The sequence below is a fragment of the Bubalus bubalis genome, chromosome 13 (assembly GCF_019923935.1).
Source record: "Bubalus bubalis isolate 160015118507 breed Murrah chromosome 13, NDDB_SH_1, whole genome shotgun sequence".
Taxonomy (NCBI): Eukaryota; Metazoa; Chordata; class Mammalia; order Artiodactyla; family Bovidae; genus Bubalus; species Bubalus bubalis.
In genome coordinates this window covers 63,989,403-64,012,593 of record NC_059169.1, presented here as the reverse complement: position 1 = coordinate 64,012,593, position 23,191 = coordinate 63,989,403, and the positions used below count along the sequence as shown (strand labels likewise).

Below are 23,191 nucleotides of genomic sequence, written 5' to 3'. Positions count from 1 at the left end.
CCTGTGCCAAGAAACAAATGGTATGGTGAATATGCTCTCTGTATGCATGTTAGTCATAATTACTGGCCTTCCCAAGCGCTCACAGTCTTCAGGTCGTGCACCTCGTCAGGTGCCCCTGCTTCCCTGGCCCATCACTCGCTGTGGCCACTCCAGTGGTACTGCTGCAGTACCCAGCTATGCTCTGCCCACACCAGGCTGGAGCCCACCTCAGATTTCCATTTAGGTTATTGTTTCACTTCTTTCAGGTCTTGGCTTGATGTCATCTTCTCAGTGACGCTTTCCCAGAACATCTTATTTCCATTTGCAGTTCTGAACCCCTACCTGGCTGACATTATTGTCCTTTGCTTCGTATTCCTCTGTAACACCTCCACTGTTACCTCCATCTGGTCTACCATCTAACTACCTGTCTGTATCTGTCTGCCTACCTAGATGTCTACCTGCTCCAGTATTCTTGGGCTTCCCTTGTGGCTCAGCTGGTAAAGAATCCACCTGCAATGCGGGAGACCTGGGTTCAATCCCTGAGTTGGGAAGATCCCCTGGAGAAGGGAAAGGCTACCCATTCCAATATTCTGGCTTGGAGAATTCCATGGACTCTATAGTCCATGGGGTAGCAAAGAGTCAGACAGGACTGAGCGACTTTCACTTTCACTACTTAGATATGCTGCTGCTGCTAAGTCGCTTCAGTCGTGTCCAACTCTGTGTGACCCCATGGATGGCAGCCCACCAGGCTCCCCTGTCCCTGGGATTCTCCAGGCAAGAACACTGGAGTGGGTTGCCAGTTTCTTCTCCAATGCATGAACGTGAAAAGTGAAAGTGAAGTTGTTCAGTTGTGTCTGACTCCTAGCAACCCCATGGACTGCAGCCTACCAGGCTCGTCTGCCCATGGGATTTTCCAGGCAAGAGTACTGGAGTGGTGTGCCATTGCCTTCTCCAACCTAGATATAGATAGGTGGATATATCCTATTTATGGAGTTCATTTTCTAACTCTCCTCACTAGGATGTAAATTCCATCAAGACAAGGATTTTTGTCTGTTGTATTCATCACTATACCTCTGTGCCTAAATAGTGACATAACTGATACTCAACGTATACTGAATGAATGGATAAAAGAATGAGGAAATTAAATGATCTGTTAGGCAGTCAAAGTGAAGGTGCTCAACATGAGTTAAAATGACCAAGAAAGACACCATGGGGAAGCTGTGGTGTAACTTGGACCTTGGAAGACAGCCAGGATTTAGAGGCAACGAGGAACAAAACATATTGTTTTTGTCATTAAAAGAGTTTTTGTCATTAAAACCTCTAAGAAACTATGAAAATCTTACACAGAGACATTAGTAGACTCTGAGATTAAAAAAAGAAAACTTTTTAGTTCATTCTTCAAGTATATGTCTCCAAGCATTGACTTAAGTTTTTCTAAAACTGATGTTGGCAACTAATTATCTTTTGATTATTCAGTGTACCTGTTTTCTTCTTTGGCTGTATCCTGAGTGTAAGTTCAATTTTAAATCCAACTCCTTAGGCCTGGCCACTTCCATAGAAAATGGTGCACAGCGGGCCCAAATCGCTCATTTTCTTCAACTATCCAGGAATCTACCTCTGGGCATAGGAAAATGTGTGGAGTTGAGAGAAGTGTCCAAGAAGAGCCACAGAGGGGAAAGGAGACGGGATGATAGCGGCTGCAGAGGTGGGGGTGGAGAAGCTTTCGCCTGTGAGCAGGCTCTGTAGGAACGTGCGCAACTCCCAGTGCTGTCAGTCCGTAACTGGAGGGCAGAGGGCATCTCCTGCACCCCCTCGGCACCCTGCCAAGAGCATCACACACAGTAGTCACTTTAGTTACGTCCTGGCCCAAGTTAGAGAGTACAGGTCGAATCTGTACATCATTGGGAATAAATGATTCCCGCAGTGCAGCAGTACTCAGAGTCTGTGCAGGTGAGGGACCCGATAATACGTTATCTAGCCATTTTGTTGCATGGGAACTTCTAATCCAGAGGAGACAACTGTCTGATAGACTTCATCATTAAACCCCAAGCTGTGCTCTTCTGGTGCAAATAAATTTGAGCTCGTGGCAGAAATGCATTAATTTCAGAACCATTCAATAGTTGGTTTCTTAATGGTTCTATTTTACTTTTATTGATCGTTCTGGAAATTTGTGAATCATTTTTAACATATTTCCTCTGAATTCTTTGGCTGCTAAAGAACAGTTTCTATTTTACCAACTAGCTGTTGGCAATTCCGTATGTCTTTACTCATTTCTTTCTTTCAAACCCAAATATGCTCTTGCAGTTAGGAGGAAAAAAACCCGTTTTTTCTTTGAGCTGGCAAAGTGAAAATTTAGTTGAGGGGTTTTTTAAATATGATTTCTATATTAAAGTAATTTAGGACTCTGTCTTTAAAGTGCAAAATGCTAGGCAAAGAAAGGAATATTAATTCCTTCACTGGTGTACTTTATTTCCTTCTACTAAAAACATTTTTATGAAATTGATTTTAAATATTTCATTTTATATTTTTCCCTCAACTACAAGGTGTATATTTTAAATTCCAAATATTCACCTTTCCTTTAAAAGGCGGCTACAGGTAAGTTGAGTTGATATATTTAAGGTTGAGCTTATACAAATGCTTTTCAAAGATAAAAGAGAACCTCTGCATTTGAAAACACGCCATTTTTTACTTTCAGTGTTAGACACAAACAGCATCAAACGTTTCTGTTCACAGGAGCTCATCACTATGATGCTGCTGGTGGATGTCGATCAGCGATTTTCTGCCGTGCAGGTCCTCGAACATCCCTGGGTTAACGTAAGTGACTCCCTCCCTGCCCTGTATTTACTCCTAAACCTCCCTTTGTCAAATCACAACTTTCCTAACGATGTTGCCTCCTGTTTCAAGTGTTGTGTTTGCGTCTGTCCCTCCCCCTCAAACATGCCAGCGCAGTTCTAGGATCTCAGCCTTGCTCCATGAGGGCCTCTGATGTATCTGTGCTGACATGTGTTCTCACGGGCCCGTGCACAAAGCATTTCATTTGATTCAGATGGGCCTGCCTTCCGTGGGGGTGGGGGGTGGGCTTGCACATGGTCGCCACCCCCCACCCTGCAACCTACATTCCGTGGTCCCGATTAGGACTGAGTCCATCAATAAGACAGAGCAGATTTCCTGAGTCAGTGCTGCTTTTGCATCGTTTCTAACCAAAAATGCCAGTGACCCAAGGGTCTCTGCACCAGCCCTGGGGTTCTCCAGTGCAGCACTTCTCAAACGAGCTTGTGCTCACAAGTCACCTGGGGGTCTTATTAAAATGCAGATGGTAATGTCGGAGATGTGACGCTCTCGATTTCTAAAAGCTCCCAGATGCTGCTGCTGCTGCTATTTGAGTACAAGAATCTGATGATATTTCTTTAGCTGTGAAAGAAGTCTCCAGAATAGAGTCATTATTTTTTGATCCTCTCTCTCTTTCTAACTGATTGATATGGTTTGTTTTGAATCATCATACTAATAAATACTAACAGAGTGTTTAGCTTATAGTGTCTGCCCAGGACCATTTTAAGGATCTCACATAGATTAATTTACAACCCCGTGTGCGTGCTCAATCAGCCGTGTCCGACTCTTTGCGACCCCATGGACTGGAGCCCACCAGGCTCCTCTGCCCATGGAATTTTCCAAGCAAGAATACTGGAGTCGGGTACCATTACCTATTCCAATGGATCTTCCCGACCCAGGGATTGAACCTGCGCCTCTTAACGTCTCCTGAATTGGCAGGCAGATTCTTCACCACTACCACCATCTAACCCAGGGGCTGTTACAGCCCTTATTGACATGTGTTGAAGTCCATTCTTGGGTCTAATGATTCTTGCGGTCAGAACAGAAGACAGACATAGATTTGGATATAGATGCAGACACAGGCAGGTGTAACATCATCAGTTCATTGATATGAATTTTGCCAGCTGCCTTGAAGGATCTGGCTATAAAATGAAGGCAACAAAATGTTCCATTTCTCTGAATTACCACTCTGGTGATCGGTTGGGTGTGTTTTCCCAAGATAACTAATGACTGAGGGTGAGGTTATGATTGAAGGCACAGTGTTGAGACAGATTCTACCTGAGGTGGACAGGAGCTTGGGGTCTTGTTCATTTTCTGCCACTTGATGGCCATGGGCCTAGGTTCAGCACTTTACACATCTGAACCTGGTTTCTCCCACTCCACAAGGAGGGTTTTGTTTTTTTTTTCAATTGTATTTACTTATTCTTTTTCTTTTTTTTTTTTTTTTTTTTTTGGTCTGTGCTGCGCTTTCCTTGCTGCACATGGGCTTTCTCTAATTGCGACAAGTGGAGGCTATACTCTCTGGTGGGTGGTACACAGGCTTCTCATTGCAGTGGTTTCTCTTGTTGTGGTGCACAGGCTTAGTTGCCCCGCAGCATGTGGCATCTTCCTGGACCAGGAAACAAACCCGTGTCCCCAGCATCGGCAGGTGGATTCTTAACCACTGGACCACCAGGAAAGTCCTGGGAGGCTTTATATCTATATGACTGGAGAATATATAGAAATGTGAGCTTGTGTGGGTATATGGCTAAGATTTGTTAACTGTTTGGACACAGCAGAGCTTCCCAACTGGTGTACAGATGTGTAAAGATGCATCCTCGCAGCCCTTGGTGGGGACAGTCTGGCAGAGTCCAGGAGCCGTCATCTCCAGCTTTACCACCTTAGCATTTACCCCCATGGTGCTAAGCAAAAGTTCTCATTTTCCATGAAGCTGGAAAGGTTAGGAAGCACCTCATGCAGATCTAATAAGGAGCCTGCAAGATAGGCAGGGTAGGTTTTATTATGCCCATTTTACAAATGAAAAGACAGAGGCTACGAGGGATGACTATTCCAAGTAGCTGGGCTTGTGACTGAAGCACGATTCGCAACCAGGCATCCTCACTCCAAGTCCTGCACCTCCCTGCGTCTGCCCTCTCTCTGTCATACAAGAAAGCACCGTGAATGCGGCAGAGGAGCGCGTGCGCTAACAGTTGGTCACGCAAGGTCGCAGTCTTTCCGAAGTGGGTCATGGTGCCTCTCCCTTAGCCGTCCAGGGTGGAAGAGGCACAGGCCAGCTGCAGGCTCTCCTGGTGGCAGCAGTTGTTTGGGACTGATCTATGTGCTAATTAAAAGCCCATGGTCCTCAAACTGTCACCCTGCATGTTAGCACTGGAAACATTCAGAGTGTGACCACACAGAATACAGTGGAAAATCTGAATTTGAAACACCGCCTTGGAAGGCTCACAGAGAGCCGTGGAGGAAAGAGGTTCATAGGTTACAAACATCCATTTTAGATCTGAAATACATTTTCATCAGAGGACCACCGCCTGCCAGGCTGGCTCTCCAGGAGCTCAATCTGATAAAGCTTGGCAGTGGGAGAAGGGCCACCCCCGCCGGGCTCTGTGGGGAGGTTGGATGGAAGGCTTCCCAGAGGACAAGGAGTCAGACCTTCTTCTTGGAGGAGGCTGGGAAGAGACGTCAGGCAGCGCCAGCTGAGGCAGGATATGGATGTTTGCTCTAAGAGAATTTTGTGAATGGGAGCAAATTTGTCTTTGTGAATGGGAGGCACATGTGAGGTACCCGGGATGCTACTGGAAACAAAATAATCCCTCACCCTGATTGCAAAGCAAATGACCCTACATCAATATATTCCAACTCAGTTGGGTAGAGAAACAAAATTAAGACTTCCCGGGTGGCTCAGTGATAAAGAATCTGCCTGCCGGTACAGGGGACACAGGTTCCATCCCTGATCCAGGAGGATTCCACATGCCTTGGAGCAACTAAGCCCGGGCACCACAACTGCTGAGCCTGTGCTCTAGAGCCCGGGAGCTGCAACTCCTGAAGCCCGCTCGCCCTGGAGCCCGTGCTGCACAGGAGAAGCCGCTGTGATGAGAAGCCCGCACTCCACAGCTAGAGAGTGGCCCCTGCTTGCCGCAAGTAGAGAAAGCCCAGGCAGCAGTGAAGAATAATGAAAAATAAACATACAAATAAATAAAATTTTTTAAATAAAAGGAAGGATAACATTTAAGGCATTATCTAGGAGATTTAAAAAATTTAAATACCTTTTAATATAATTCTAACAGATTTTAAATTCTAACAGAAAATAGCAATTTTAGCAAAAAACAAATGTGTAAAGTGACTGCTTAAGTTTTGAAATTATGTAGTAACTAGTCAAAAAACTGATTATTGTCTTTGTCTCAAAATAACAAATGAAAAAAATATGTATCCAAGTGTTCACAGCCAGCATTTAGTATTTGTTGGGGTCTCTGAGTACAATAAATGAACAACACCGATCAAAATAAATAAATTAGGAATGTAAAAGGAAGCCCAGTTAGCAAGACATTTTGCATTTGACCATCAAATTGTATCTGATCACCGCAGCAGACGCCACCTAAGCGGGAGGCAGGGAGGGGTGGAGAATGTAATAATAATTGTAAGGAAGGAAGCCCTAAGGAAGTCGTCAGAAAGCTCTTCCCACATTCCCATTTGTCCTAATTTTCTCTATTGCTTTATGATGCCCTTTTCACCTGGCACACTTGGAACTGAAAAGGTAGTCTCTTATGAAACAGAGAGTAGAGCATGAGGGCAAGAGAACTGAAAAAAAATCTAGTCAACGAGAGTCACTTGTTTGAACGTTACTCAAGGTGCTTCCTCTAGGCTCCCATTATTCCTTACACACTCTGGATGCTCCTTGGTGTCTGGACCTCTGCTCTGCTGTCAAAAGAGTTGTGAACGAGGCCTCTCAGTGGATGGTTCCCAGGAGCCAGAGGGATGAAGGCAGCAGCAGTGTGCAGCCAGGTGTCTGGGAGAGGGCTGCAGACCCCTGGAAGGAGCGCTGGCTGACCGTGGGTAACCTGGGGATGCTCATTTTACACCACCGTCCCCATAGCTCGGCTAGCAAAGAATCAGCCTGCAATGTGGGAGACCTAATCCCTGGGTTGGGAAGATCCCCTGGAGAAGGGAACGGCTACCCACTCCAGCTTTCTGGCCTGGTGAATTCCATGGACTGTCTAGTCCATGGGATTGCAAAGAGTCGGACACGACTGAGCGACTTTCACTTTCTTTCACCATATATGAAGGGCCTGAGCAGACAGTCTTAGGTGCTTGTACTCTGTAGGTACTTGGTAAATGTGTGGAGAATTTGAGTCTGAAGCAGGCAGTGACTCCATCATCTGTGACTACGTACTGATGAAATGCAAACTGTGATCAACACAGGCGTATGAGAAACTGGATTAAGGACCAAACCCTTCATCCAAACAATGAGCCTGTTTGTGGGCTCTGAACTCCACATAGGTCATGTGATTATCAGCTTGTGGTGTTCTCCACTGTCGGAGCCTTCTCTTAACGTAGCTGCAAAATACCAACACTTACTGCCCTGGCTAAGATTATCTACCTTATTTCTCATCTTGTGGGGAACCATATGATTTAGGCACATATGAGAGTGGAATAGACAAAATTATATCTGGACCATTCCAGGGATTAGGAATAAGGTTGAGTCACTTTGTCTCCAAATGACAGTTTGTTGATAGAAAAATGCAGGTTCACTAAGCTTAAATGACAGTTCCACAGTGCTTTCTTGTTTATAATTAGGATTAAATATATCAGCATTATATTTCAAATAGATTGTTGTTACTGGATTTTAAAAAAATCTTTATTGAATTTGTTAGAGTATTTCCCCTGTATTTTATGTTCAGTTTTATGGCCAAGAGGCATGTGAGATCTTAGCTCTCTAACCAGGGATCAAACCCACACCCCCTGCATGGGAAAGAGGGTGAATCCCTGGACCGCCAGGGAGGTCCCCTATTATTGGATTTTTATTTTCAAAGTTTTGATATCTTACCTCCTGTTATTCTCCTCATACCATAGGTGAAGGTCCATCTCAGTGCTACAAATCCACAAATCTGTGTTCTACTTTCAACTCTTTTCCTGATGATGATACTGAGGCTCAAAGAAATCTTTAGCACAAAGCTTAGTAGGTCGATAGGATGCGGTCTGATGCCTGGGTTTTGCCTCTAGAGATTCCGATACTGATCCTCACTGGCCTGGACATCAGGAATTTTAAAGGCTGCTAGGTGACTATAATGTGGGGCTTCCCTGGTGGTTCAGTGGTAAAGAATCCGCCTACAGTGCAGGAGATGCAGGTTCCATCCCTGCGTGGGGAAGATCCCTTGGAGAAGGAAATGGCAACACACTCCAGTATTCTTGCCTAGGAAATTCTAAGGACAGAGAAGCCTGGCCGGCTATAGTCCATAGGGTTGCAAAAGAGTTGGACACAACTTAGCAACTAAACAACAACAACAAATTATAATGTGAATCCAAGATAGAGAACCTCTCGTCTAGAGCAAAGAGCAGGTTTAAATAAGTCAAGGATAGTTACCTAGTCGATGCAAGACTTCCTATCCCCCTCCTGGCCTTTAAATCCTTACCTCTTTTTTTTCACCTACCTATTCTTTTGAAAAGATAACTACCTTGCCAAGATATTCAAAAAGAAAAAAAAAAAAAAGAGGAAGGAGAAAAAAACAAGAACCTAGATAATACGTTTTTTCTTCTGTGCTCATAAAATTCAGCACTACCCATACAAAGATAAATAGGCATTCATCTAATTGTTGCTAGAAATTAAGAGAATCCCCAATGATACTGTAATAATAAATAAAACCACCTGTCTGTATTTGTAAGTTGTAAATGAGGACATGGAATTCCACTTTCCATTTGGGCAGCTTACCCTCTCCTTCCTCCAAGATAGATATTAATTTAAATCACATTTTCTCCCCAAGAGCAGTGTGAACTGTGGATACAGAGGGCTGAGACAAGGGCGTCAGAATCCAGAGATGTCGTGCAGCTGGGAATGGTTAAGAGTTGAGGGCTGTGAAATGGACCCAGTATTTGGAGAGTGCGCTAATGGACTTGGGATTGTTTAAAACCGAGTCAGGATATTCTGGTAGTGAACCACTCCAGATTGCCACGCTTCTCATAAATTTACAGGTATTATTAATAATAGAGTCTGGCAGTGAGTAGACCAAGAACCAGATCCATGATTCAAAAACAAAACCCCATGAAGGAAGGAAGGTTTCTAAAGCACGACCCCTGGAATGGTTTCCCTCGGAGAGAGAGGAATTTACTTCACTGAATGACTTCACGACTGAGCCCCACACCCCTTCAGGCAGCTCCTCCCCAACATCCGCTCGAGGAATGGAGAGCAGGAGGCTAGGTCTCCTGCAGACAGCTGGGAGAGTTCATTTTCCATTTTGCAAACTAATTTTATTCTTGTCAGTTGCAATGCTCTGCCAAGTAGTGGACGGGAATTTCTAAATCAAAAACCACTAACCTCAAACCACAACCAGCCCGTGTCAAACTTCAGAAACTACTCCTGGAGACTACATACCAGAACGTATGGTAATAATACTGTAACTATTCGGAGCATACTGCCAGGCTTGTCACGTTTGGGAAAATTCATAGCACATTTTTGGCACATCATCTATTCAGGATAATGGCGATGAAGATATATATATTTAAAAAATGTATGTTTTTAATGGCCCTATTTATTCTACTGATGCAAGATAGTAAGTTAGCTAAATCTCCATCATCAATCTGGATGCCTCAGGTACAGATTTAGGGCTCTGCAAAGCCAGTTGCTTGTCTTTTAATCCAATTATGCTCAAAGCCTTCAAAATTGATACAGAGACTGCAGACTTTTTAGTTGTGTGTGTGTTACCTTCTCTAGCAGAGTCACCTTATTTCATTGGGAAAAAAAAAAACAACCCTGAAATGTTTTAAGATTTATGAAGTCAGAAGCATCCCTGACAGCTTGTAAGGTTGTTTCACTACCTTCATTGCTTCAGCATGAACTCGTAACCCAAGGGAAGCTGAAACCTTCAGCAGAATTTAAAGCTGGAGGCCTGAACCCCCAGGCCCCAACATCTGAAAGAGTTGCCAGGAGTCTGACAGGGGATTAGGACCAGGACAGAGCTGGGAAATGATCACGAAGCCCGCTGTGTGCATGGTGAGAGAGTCAGCTCTGAGCTGGAAAACGGGCAGGTTAAAAAAAAAAGAAGCAGCCAGGTAAAGAGAAGTTTCTGGCCAAGATGGCAGTGGTGGGGAGGTGAGGAGATGAGACTGCGGTAAGGCTGATTCTCCCTCGGGAAGTTGAGTAGAGGCTGCCCCTTGAGTCCCTGCTAGCTGTTTCCTTCACGTTTGCAGGAACCTGTCACAGGCCCACACTGCGACCCGGGGCACCTTCCTGTCACCCAGGATCAGCTAGGCCTTCCAGCACTGCCTGTTCCACAGATGTTTCGAGAGCTCAAGGGATCACCTCCCCACATCTCAGCTGAGTGGATGCCCAGTGTCCCTAGACATAGGAGTTTCAGTTTCTAACTACATTCCTCTGGGCCCCCGGAAGTGCTCAGCATCCTGTTTACTGACCTCCATCCAAATTGTTCTCAACCTCCACTGAGCCCTGTCCACACGTCCTCTGGTGTCTTCAGCCCCTGATGCAATCCTCCTTACCTTCAGACTGCTTTCATCATGGAAAAGCTGACTCACTGAGCCTTCCATTTAACAACTCTGGACCTCTGTCTGGAGCTAACACCCTCGATGCCCTTGAATGCCCTTGACAATGCAATGCAGTGTGATGGGAAGACGACAGAGTTCCAACCTGGGTCAGGCTTGAGTCCGCCAGTTTCTAGCCCTGTGACCTTGAGCAAAATTTTAACCTTTCAGAGCCTCAGTTTGCTCATCTTCAAAATGGGGTTAACAGTGCGCAGTGTAGAAGGTAGTCTGGGGACCAAGCAGATCCCAGATGTAAAGAGTTAGCACGGGGCCAGGCAATGGTTATCTCTTGTCATCTTCCTGCCTTTCTCTTTTAACTCTGCTCCCCTCCTTGCCCCTTTCTCTCCTTACTGTTTTATAATCTAGTGCTGTGCTTAGTCCCTCAGTTGTGTCCAACTCTTTGCACCCCCATGGACTATAGCCCACCAGGCTCCTCTGTCCATGGGGATTCTCCTGGCAAGAATACTGGAGTGGGTTGCCATGCCCTCCTCCAGGGGATCTTCCCAACTCAGGGATCAAACCCAGGTCTCCCACATTGCAGGCGGATTCTTTATTGTCTGAGCCACCAGGGAAGCCCAAGAATACTGGAGTGGATAGCCTATCTCTTCTCCAGGGGATCTTCCCAACCTAGGCTTCAAATCAGGGTCTCCTGCATTGCAGGAGGATTCCTTACCAGCTGAGCTACCAGAGAAGCTCATTTTATCATCTGAAGCTCATACAAATGGCGTTGCTTTACATAGCCTGGAGCTCTGTTAAGAGATGACTGGAGGGACTTCCCTGGTGGTCCAGTGGTTAAGACTTCACCTTCCAATGCAGGGGTTGTGGGTTCAATCCCTGGTTGGGGAGATAAGATCTCACATGTCTTGGGCCGAAAACCCAAAACGTAAAACAGATGCAATACTGTAACCAAATTCAATAAAGATTTTAAAGATGATCCACATTTAAAAAAATCTTAAAAAGGCAATGGCAATCCACTCCAGTACTCTTGCCTTGAAACTCCCATGGACGGAGGAGCCTGGTAGGCTGCAATTCATGGGGTCACTAAGGGTTGGACACGACTGAGCGACTTCACTTTCACCTTTCACTTTCATGCATTGGAGAAGGAAATGGCAACCCGCTGCAGTTTCTTGCCTGGAGAATCCCAGGGACAGGGGAGCCTGGTGGGCTGCCGTCTATGGGGTCGCACAGAGCTGGACATGACTAAACTGACTTAGCAGCAGCAGCAGCACCCATATAATTTGGGAAGTGACACCTAGTGAGGCACCACTCTATCTTGCTTCCTCTTTCCCTTCAGGCAGAACCTCAGATTACACCAGAGATAAGACACTTGTAAGACTTTCAGTAGACACATCATTTCATCTCGTCAAATGTTTAAATCCTTCTCAGATTCTAACTTAGATTCCAAGGCTATTGTTCCATTAACCAAAAAAGAAAAACTGTTTTCCATGCATCACTGAGTTTGCTCTTGTGTTTAAAAGTCTAGACCCTCTAATCCTAGTTCTCTGGGATTGTCCTCCAGCTTCTCTTTCTTTTTTTTTTTTTTTCCAGCTTCTCTTTCACTTGTTGAGTTGGGAAGTGAATAAAGGGAGGGTGGTCCTTCACGCATGGGCCCCTCTTAAAGAACACTGCTTTACTCCCACTGAGACCAAGGCTTCCAACTCCAGATCTTCTGGGCCTCACCCTTGACCAGTCCTCCCCTGCTCTTCCAACTTTCTCGCTGTCTCTCTTCCACGGAAACTCTTAACTAGAGGGAGGATGGTTGACTAATTGTTTGGCAAACATGCCTTGTGGCTTCCCACTCAGGCCCATCTCTGCACCAACATCGCCCCGCCGCACACACACCTGTCAGGACACTCCTACCAGCAGGGACCTAGTGGGGTCCTGGATTCCTTGTGAAGTCGGTGCTCACTGAAAACTCATCCTCTCTCCCCGAAACTCCTTTGGTGTTTCTCGCTGAGCCACATTGCTACACTGCCTGCTAATAGCTCTTTTCTTACCTTACTGGCCTGTTTTACTGTCTGACACGGTGTGTGACCTCTGTCTCCCAGTTAGCCCGGGAGGGTCTGGCAGATGGCAATGCTATCTTTTCCCCACCTGACCACCCCCAGCACAGCCCTGCACAGAGTAGGTACTGCTCATGACACTGTTGCCATTCAGGTATCATCCCACCTTTACTCCAGTCGACCTTCACTTCATATCTCTTTCCACAATACAGAATTTAAAAAATTTTTTGAATTCACTCTGCATCATTGGAAAGCCCCCTTTGTCTAGATTTGGTTTCAGATGTGACTTAATAAGCAGGATAAGTGTTCCTTCTCCTAGCCATTAATAAAGCAGCAGAAGAAGAGCATAAATTGAGCATCCACTGTGTGCAGGGTGCTGAGCCAAGACTTGCACTGAAGATTACAGAAAACATGAAAGATGTGGTACAAGAGGGCAAAGATTCAGTTATACATAAACTTATCTGTGTGTGTATATACACACACTCACAGACACACAAACAAGGTCACGCAACACCAAAGAGAATCCAAATAGTGCAAATATATATAATGAAAAAGCATTAGGAGTTTATGGAAGAACTATTGTAATGAATGGTGCTTAACAGATGGGAAACATTTTGGAACAGGTGATTAGGACCCAAATTTTGAAGAAAGAGCAGGACCACAGGGTCCATAAGAGCAAAGCCCGTGCCTGTTTTTGGTCACTATTATTTCTCCATCACTTACTGTAGTGCCCAGCCCATTGCAGGCATGCAGTTACTATTAGCTTAATAAACAAATAGCTGAATGCTGAAAAAAGGAGTAAATCCCATGTGGAGGGACCAGGGAGCAAGCTTGCTGTGCTTGGAAAGCAGCAAACTTCTTTTCCTGGGTAGAGCCAAGAAATTCCATGCAAAATTATGGAGAGGAAGTAGGGAAGGAAAATGATGAATGATGCTGAAGTCTTGCCAGGAGTTTTGGTTTAAATAGATAGCAACAATTGTATATTCATTCATTTATCCCACAAATATTTACTAAGCATCTACTATGAGCCAAAGTACATGCTAAGACCTGGGGATTCTATAGTGCACAAAACACACTTTCTGTCTTCAAGGATCGTGCAGTCTCTTCGGCATGCACTAGTAAACGGTGGCACATAATTTTGACCCTGGTTCTTATTATTCCAACAGTAGTTAGCAAAGGAGAGAAATCAGTCCAATCTTCATTGTAAATGGCTCCGGCAGAGAGCAGAAGCCTTAGTTCAAGTGAGCTCCAGTGTGGAGTATGTCATGACAACAGATGAATTGAGGGCAGCAAGAAGGATTAAAAACTTAAGGAAGGGGGCTTCCCTGGTGGCTCAGTGGTAAAGAATCTGCCTGCCAGTGCAGGAGACACAAGTTCAATCCCTGATCTGGGAAGACCCCGTGTGCCGTGGAACACCGAAGCCCAAGCACTCTAGAGCCCGTTGCTCTGCAACAGGAGAACCCGTCACAGTGAGAAGCCTGCGCGCCACAGCTAGAGAGTAGGCCCCAATCTCCGCAGCGAGGGAAAAGCCTGAGCAACAGGGAAGACCCTCACAGCCAAAAATAAGACACATAAATGCACACAATTAGAAAACTTAAGGAGAAACCTTCCCCCTGGAAAGCTGCCTGGGATTATAGAGTGGCTGATCGAGTGGCTGTGGAACCAGACTGAGTTTATTTAGGGGTTCCTGCCTGAGCCCAGGTCCATCAGTTTCCCTTGGCTGTGGGACAGAATTATGGGCTAAGAGGATAAAACTCTTGTGTTAGGGGGAAAAAAAATGTTTTTTAGATTTTTTTTTTGGTTGCCCAGATTAACTTGCTCTTTGACATATGTCTCTAGAGTGATGACTGGAATCAATTTTACTAATAACCAAAAACAGAAAAATTTTATTTAGGGACAAAGTAAGAGGGTGAAATGACACAGCAAATTAATTTCAGAGAAAATGAGGACATGAAGGAGCCCTTGGAGCAGTACTTCCAACAACAGTGTTTAATGAGGGGACACTGGTTGGTTTCTTCCTGAAATGTTATGAATTTTAAGATCACTGCCTGTTACTGGAATATCTTGGCCTCATTTCCCATTTATCTCATTTTTTTTCTTCTCCCTTTTTTTTTTTTTTTTTTTTCCTTTCCTCCAGGATGACGGCCTCCCAGAAAATGAACATCAGCTGTCAGTAGCGGGAAAGATAAAGAAGCATTTCAACACAGGCCCCAAACCGAATAGCACAGCAGCTGGAGTTTCTGTCATAGCAGTAAGCATCTGAAATATCCACCTATAAGTTTTTCAAAGCAATCCACCTCAGAGACAGGCATTACTCAGGAGATTCCACCCAGAGACAGCGGAATGGGTCATTTCTTTAGACAGCTCGACCATGGAAAGCACTGGGGGAGGTCTGGGGCTTATATATCTGATGTGTTTTTGCTGATCATTTCTGTGGGAGTTGCATCATTATCCAACACCTCCAGGGTGCCTTGCAGTGTATATTAATTTCATGATTTATTTTTTAAAGCAGAAAACCGCCCCCACACTGGACTCTGTGCCAATGCAAACTTCTGGGCTCTGAGAAAAAAAGAGTTCCTGGTGTCCTTTTGCCAGGACCTGGGAGGGAAGGGGAGCTGAGGCATGGCAGAGAGACGCTGGAACACTATAGATCTTTGTAAGAGACTTAAACGAAAGCCAAAAACATGGCAGGAGGCTTACCCCCTGAGATTTTCAGTGAAACTGAGTTGCTGCGAACACCGAAAGAAATCACTATTTCTTGCTCCTTAGAAATGTCTGTTTTCAAAGTGGAGAGTCTGTTAATATTTACCATTTTGTTGATGCGGCTGCACAAGGCTTTTTTTTTTTTTTCTTTCCCTCTGTTCCATACCTGCAGACATACAGTACACACAATTTGATAGCAGCTCTAGGCAGAGATTAAATTGGGCAGAGAAATAATGAAACCTCATACTTCCTGGTGTCATATTCCAGAGTAAATATATTCAAGTCCTAGATTACTCGAGTTTTTAATAATTTCCTTTTTTTTTCCCCCTGAGTGTGTACATTTTAACAGCGTATTCATTGTGAAATCACTTGAGCTGTTTTTCTTTTCCAAACAAACAACTTACGCACTATGTCAAATTTTTAAAAGTATTTATGCTACTAAGTACACATCATTCTTGTCAGCAATACTGAATATTTAACTACTTCTACCAGTGTTTTTCTTTCTCTCTCTTTTCTGTCTTTGGTTGTTTCAGAACTCCAGAAAAGAGACAAAGATAAATGAATGACCTGTTAGATACAACCAGTCTCAGATCTGGGTTACTGAATATTTGAGAGGAGCTTCCAGAATTTGCAGGTGGCACGAGTACGTGCGTACACTTCCCTGGACTGTTTGCATATCATGATTTTTGATTGGACCCTTTCAGCAGGGAGTTACATGACTATGAGTCACTGGCTCACAAGCATACTGACAGCGCTAAGTAGAATGCATACTCTTTCCTGGTTCTCCTCTGCGCTGCTGGGGATTTAATATACAAGCTGTTGTTCTGGCCCTAGCTCTCTGGTTCTTTCTAAGGAAATTCAGTGTAGGAGCACAGTGTCCTTCCTGTCTTCATCAGTGTTCTTTGTTATCAGCTAACATTCAGTCAGTAATATTTGAAGGTAACAATCTCATGGTGCTTCTCAGGGAAACCAGACATTCTATCCTCTGCTTTCATCATTCATTCAAGACATAAGTCTATTCCAAGATGTTTGCTTCCACAGTTTCCTTTTGGAATGGACTGCCAGCACGCTTGTCCATGAAAAGAACTGCTTTTCTGCTCCTGCTGAGGGCTTACAATCGCTAGAGAGGGTGCTTTTCCCACCTGTCATTTTGGGGTTTGTTTTTGTTTTTCCTGGCCGTTTATTTTTAATTAGTCTTTGGTTAAGTTTGCCTTGGTTGCTCAAGAATGCTTTGTACACAGTATTCTGGGAATCTTCTGGGAATCTTATAATGACTGAGAGCAGGAACTTTAGGGCAATTCTCCAGTGGACAGACAACACAGATGGGAGGGGAAATCCTACTTTAATCAAACAGGGATAAATTTTGAAACCTATTCCATATGAGTTCATTCAAACTTCATCTAAGTAGATCTCCCCCAAAACCTTCAGTTAGTATTTGAAGATTAAAAGTCCACTGATTTCTTTCTAACATCATGACTGGACCATTTTGAATGTAATTTAGTATCAGTTTCTCAGTTCATCACTAACATGTTTCCATGGAGACGGTACCAACTGGTAATAAACTTATAAATTGTAGAATGGGCTGTGTGATGCTAAGTTGTGCATTAGTTGCAAGCTGATTTAACCTCTTTATCCACTACAAAGTTGTGAAAAAAATCATCCACTAAACTCAGGCTCAAAATAATTGACTTTTTAGAGAAATCACTGAAAAAGTGCCTTGTCAAATTCTAAAGCACAATTCACATGTTGACCACTATGATTAATATTTCAAATGAAAGAGAATATGGCTGTAAATTTCAGAGAGGATTTCAGGAGGAGCTCACAGGCCATAATAGATGCATTTATGCATCTTCTCCAGAATGCTTCTCCCTCATATAAATGTCCACATCCTCCATAAAAACCTGGGGTAGGTCACCAGGTACAGGATGGGAGTTAGAAACCAGCCAGTTTGACTGCCTTTGTGCTTAGCTTTCAAAATGGCACTGGATAAGTTAATGTATACTCCATACCCATGTTCCCATTCTTAAAGTGCAAAGAATTAGACTCAGGGGACCACCGCCCAATGAAGGAGCCCTGGCATTAAAAATATCCCAACTCAAACTAAAGTTTAATTGCAAAGGAATGACATTCTGCTGTGAGGCAGAATATAAGTGAGAGGTAGAAGGAATAGCTTTCATAAATGATGTGTTCTATAAAGATCATTTGACAATTTAATAATAAATATAATTATTGATTCACCCACATGATAGAAATTTCTGTAATAATTACACTGTAATGACTTCTATTTGATAGGTATAGGGGAAAAAGAAACTGATTTCAGCATAGATTTCCTTCAGACAGAATTTTTTTCTCATGGGCATGTATGCTTTTCTCAGAGGCTATCAAATGATGTATTTTATTTTAAACTGCCACGATTATAAGACTGGTTTTTTGGAAATTATATGCACCCTTTAAAATTCAAAAATATATATACTGTCTAGAATGGAGTATCAATTGGCTTTTTTTTTTTTCTTCATAAAATCAGCAATTAAATTATTGGTCTTTAACTGGTAATAGTCTTCCCTTAGTTAGAAACCTCACTATCTGCTCATACAGGGATTCATGACACTTTTTCTTTCTCAGAGTGACAAAGGAAAAAAGAGCATACTGTCATAACAAACAGACTCTGGCCACAGGTACAATTTATGACGTGAGGGTAGTTTAACATGCATTCATGGTTCTGAACCTTAATGTTTTCTGTTCGTGTTGTCATTTTTTTATTCTCTACCTCCCACCCCCTACATGATTAAGACCAAAGAGAGGACAAATGATAACTTTATGTTAAGGTCCTCGAGTTGGCTGGGAGAGTAATTACCCACTGGAGGCTCCCGGAGATCGCAGGGCCCTTCTCAGAGGAGGAGAGGTGCCTGGCATTTAGGTCCGATGGCATGACTAGGTGGAGCCCACCGCTCTCCTCATAGCTGCAACACCCAGTCTCCATTGTTCCCCGCTGCCTCACTACCTTTCCCAGTAGTTGGGGGATTAAAACACAACCAAACCAAAGAAACCCAGAACAGACCAGAGAAAGGGAAACAAAAGGTTATTAAAATGCAATTTATAGACATAAAATGGAATTAGAGATGACATTTTAACGGTGGACTTCTTGAGAGCCGAGGGAGGGGAGGGAGGCGTTATTAGATTTGCTCAGCTTGATGAAGAACCGATGACTCAGATGTCAGTTCCAATTTATTTTTCCTCATTTAATGCTGTTTATTATTTTAACCGGTAATTTTCCTAATGCTTTCAAGTTCTTATTTTGCATTTTGCTCATGCAAATAGAGAATTTCAGTCTAATTGAACAAATCCATACTAATCAGTGTACTAATAATTGTGATAGTGGGCAGCTTCCTTCTGAAGGCGGGGACCCCTGCACTGGAGCCATTTCCGAATGCGGTGTCATGGGCCGCCTTGCCTGTAGGTGGCAATAGAGAGCCAGTTACTGAGTAGCTGTCCCTGAGCTGAAACAGAAATGCAGGCCTTCATCTTCCTAACAGCAAGTGTACTTCGATTTTTTTTTTTCCTAAATAAAACAAACTGTACATTTTTTTTTTTGTACATTTTTTTTAAGGATCAAAATCTCACAGTGCTGTTCTGTGAATACTGGGATAGCCTAGTTTGTCATCAGGATACCAAATCTTCTGAGCAGTTTCTAGCTTAAATGACGGCTGCCCTGGCATGTTTCTGAAATGCCTTTGTGAATTTTGTGGTAGAAACTGTCCTCAGCATCATGGCAGTACCGCACTTGAAAGCACTCATGAGCCTCTCCAGAAAGAAAAGTGGTCAGTTTGCTTCCTCTCGTGGGCAGAACGGGGAGTCGGGCGTAAGGCATGGTTACTGTTTCTCAGATTTGGGGGATTGAATCTTTTCTTCCTAGGAAGCCAAAAGCTAACATCTTATTCCAGGAGGAACAACTTTGAGAACTTATCCTGTCTTCTATTTATTGTACTTTTTGTCATAAGCACTTACCTGTACATGTGCATTTTTAATAGTGAAAACTTTCATTTTATTTTCTATAATTTCTTAGAGAAAATTTACTGTTTTATACTATATCTAGTTTAGAAATGTAATTTCTTTAAGAGTAGCTTTGCTTTTGAAGATGAACTCTGAGAGAAATCCAAAGTGCTGTGATTCAAAACTCGATTCCTTTCATCTTTTATTTTTTTTTATGAAGGCCTCAAATTTAAGCTTGATGGGGTAAGATTTTTTTGGCGGGGGTGGGGGGATGTTCCAATCTGCTTTCTCTTAGGTGGCTAAAGCTGATTTCAACACTTTATGGTAAAGCATTTAACACTGCTCTAGAATATGAAGAGGTGTTTATGTCTTTTGAAATTGAGAGGATATTATTAAATGTGCATTCAAAAACTTGTTTGACAAATTAGATCTTTTCTAACAAATTGGCCTCCGAGGTACTCATGAGGGATTAGTGTCTTTTCTTGCCTTTTTATTTTCAATGTATAGATTTAGGGTATTAGCTAGTCACCCTGCACAAGAAGCGTCGTTATTTCTATATACATATATAGTCAGTGAAGAAGAGCTTGGTCTGGAGTCTTAATCCTTTAGCACAATGTCGATCCACTGAGTTGCCCCCGTTTCTCTCTGCTCAGCTGGACCACGGGTTTACCATCAAGAGATCAGGGTCTTTGGACTACTACCAACAACCAGGAATGTATTGGATAAGGTATGAGATGGTGCAGCTCAAGTCAGTGTTTCCATGGCAACGTGCTGGCAGTCTCCATTAACCAGTTCCTTCAGTGGATAAACATGCTTTTGATTTGTTATCCAGTCCATATGCTGCTTTATCAGTTTCATTTTAATCTTGATTGAGATGCCACACCCCCTCATTCCTTTTTTTCACCCATTATTCACACTGACATTTGCCAGCTTTCTTTCCATTGCACATGCTCAGTATCAGTTTTCCTTACAGTTAAAAGGACAGTATATGTCAAAGCATTTTCCTGATGCTGCTAATTAAATCAATGATTTCTAGTGTTCTTCTGTCCCTTAACAAATGGAAGAAAAATAGTACCTTAGTATATATTCTATAGAAGTATATACTGTCATTTTAAAATCATCAAGCCCGACCTTGACCTTAGTAGATGGATGAAACAATGCATTTACACCTTAGTCGTAGAAGCTCCTCTAAACACGGTGAGCTATAGAATGCATTGTGTGTGTTGGTAAGCTTGTGTTCTCAAATTCTCCACCTTTTTGTTTCATTTTGTTTCTGTTTTATTGTTCCCTCTCCCCCCTTGGAAATCCCTCTATGTACTAGCTATTGCATGAATTTATTTTTCGGTATTTTGTAACTGTCAGATTACTTAGCTGGCTTATCTGCTCAAGCAAAAGGGACTATGGGAGGTATCGATTTTTTTTTTTTTTTTAACTGGGTTAAGAATTCTATCCAATCGTTTTCTATTCTGGTCAACTGCCGTGGCATTTCCTTCAGAGGGCATTGTTTGTGTCTCTTTAAGTTATCCACAGGCAGGATGAGTTTTGATGATTTGAGAAATGAACTCTGAGAAGTCCTAGGCAACTTTTCTCCTCCATCTTAATGTTTCTGAAATGATCTCCAGGTAAAGCTCCACATTTTAGTGTTTGCTAAGAAAAATTCTACTTGGTTTGGCATTTGCCCTCAAATGATGGTGCCTTATACTATTTCCAGAAATAGACTAACTCATTTAAAAAAATAAGAATAATATGTATAATAATATATAATTTTAACCTCAAATTATTGCACTTAATTTTTTCTATAATTAGACAGTAGGATCAAAGCCCTTAGAGAAGCAGACAAAGCTAATCTTTAACAAACTATCCAACTATCTAAGATTGTGGCCATTTCTAAGCCTGCTGAAAATAAGAAAATACTCAAATTTCAAGAAGTATCTTGAAGTCAGTTTTACACAGAAGGTATTTGTATCTTCTGGACAGATGTACACGCAGGAGTTGCACTCCTACCTTTTTATTTACCTAAGTAAATAGCGTTATAGATACAGAAAGAACTTTGTTTTATGTTTAACCTTTTTTCTTTTTTTGATGGGGGGATGACTCAGTCATGATTTGTGCATACTCTTTTTACATGGAAGATGATGCGTCCAGTTTTTTACTTTTTCATGAAATGTAATATACATTCTGAAAAGTGCACTCGAGTGCACATCTCAGTGTATTTTCACAAACAGCAAGCAGCCCCAAGATGAGGCACAGAGCATCTCTAGCACCCCCAGAGGACCCCTGCCCCCAGGGCTCTTCCAGGAGGGTCACGCAGCCCCGAGGGCAAGCTCTGACCTGGAGTCTGTCCACATTAATTAGTTTTGCCTGGTTTTGTTCTTTATATAAACCGAATCATGCGCCACCTTTTTTTTAATTGTGTGTCTCCTAACCTCAGGGATATTAACCAAAAATATGAGTATAAAGATATACAATTAAAGATAGGTATCAAATGCGTCTAATTACAGTTGTGCCTGTTTGCATAACACAAATGACAATATATATACATTAATTTAAAAAAAAAAAAAATCCAAATAATTATATTACTAAATTTGTGGGCTTGAAGGGTGGGTGCAAAACCCCAAATAAACACAATAATTAATAGATGTAGCCAAGGATAGAAAAGACTATTTAACTGAAATCCTAGCAGTGGTTCCCATCAGCAGACAAAATGACACATCCCTGAATAATGGGCAGGAGCAGATGGGAGATAATCTCTTTTTCCTTCCACACATAAACTGCTCTGTTTTCCAGCTGGGGGCAGTAACAACAATGTTTATAGTTAATGCTGTACTAAACAGCACACCCAGTATGTAAAGCTAAATTGAAGAAATGATGCTAAAAACTCATCTGCGTATATGCTTAATTAGGAAGTTTTATAATGCCATTTAGCCCCAGAACGAACACACTTCCCTCACTGATTGCAAATGCTTGCCTTTTATCTCCACGGAAGTGGGAGCATTTGTCTAACCACGGTGGCAGCCAACTCGCAACATAAACAATCATTGCGGGCTGAATGTCCCTGCTCCCAATTGTTGTGTTTACAAGTGCTCCTGGCTGTTTTCACTGCTCTGAGCAGAACACCCGGAGAGGGCTTGCATTTGGTAAAGCAGCTCACATTGGGGCAGAGGCTGAGCGAGCATCTCTTCAGGGCGCCCAGCATTGGCAGTGTCCCTCTTAGGAGGCTTATTGCTGATGGTGGAGAAATGGGGGACGGGGGCTTGTTCCTCCTCCTCTCATTCGGTCGCCTGCTTTGAGCACAGAGATGCTTCCAGGCTGTGGCCAAGGGAGCCGCATCCTGCAAGGCTTCTCTTTCCAGGAGACCTTACTCCTGTCCCCCAGAGCCTCGGGGTGACCCTATCCCAGGAATGGGCTGCCTGGGCCATTCCACCCTCTCATGGAGGGACTCCAGAAGCCCTGGAAAACACTGATATTCTGTTCCATTTTTCCCTGCCTGAAAATGCAACCTTATCCAAAGGGGAAGCAGTCATCCCCATGCCTGCTTTTCAGGAGAAGCTGCCCCCTGGCAGGTGCTGTGCCCAGCAGCACATGAAGAAGAATTCCTGCATCTTCTGCACACAGAACGGGGCAAGAGCCAGAAACCAACTGAATGAAACAAGTAGCAAAGCAAGACACACGCTAAGAACGCCACATCAGATAAGACGTGGAGTAGAGCTAGGACAGTAGGGGGCTGGAGTTCCAGCCCTGACCTGACTCGTGTGCACCCTGGATTCAAGCGCCGTCCTACAACAGTGAGTAATGAGGCAGAGCTGCGGCAGCCACGCAGCCCTTGTAAGCCTATTCAATGCTGCCATGCTCTGCTGCTAAAAGGAATGGGTCAGTTAAAGGCATCTTGCTCAGTGTAGGTTTGAAAGATCAGTTCCCACGAAAGCCAGAGAGGAACGCCTCAC

The 23,191-nt window shown here is 43.3% G+C and overlaps 1 protein-coding gene across 3 annotated transcripts in view; it reads left to right on the top strand.

The window, feature by feature from the left end:
- DCLK1 (doublecortin like kinase 1) overlaps positions 1 to 23,191 on the top strand; it is a 348,678-nt gene that overhangs the window by 314,905 nt on the left and 10,582 nt on the right. For 2 of the 3 annotated variants that reach the window (XM_006057526.4, XM_025262912.3), the window contains 2 exons: positions 2,713 to 2,793; positions 14,692 to 14,805. In XM_006057526.4, the coding sequence (XP_006057588.1) occupies positions 2,713 to 2,793; positions 14,692 to 14,805 (195 nt within the window). Of the gene's footprint in view, positions 1 to 2,712; positions 2,794 to 14,691; positions 14,806 to 19,900; positions 19,975 to 23,191 lie in introns of all 3 variants that reach the window. The other variant, XM_006057528.4, reaches the window with a different exon arrangement.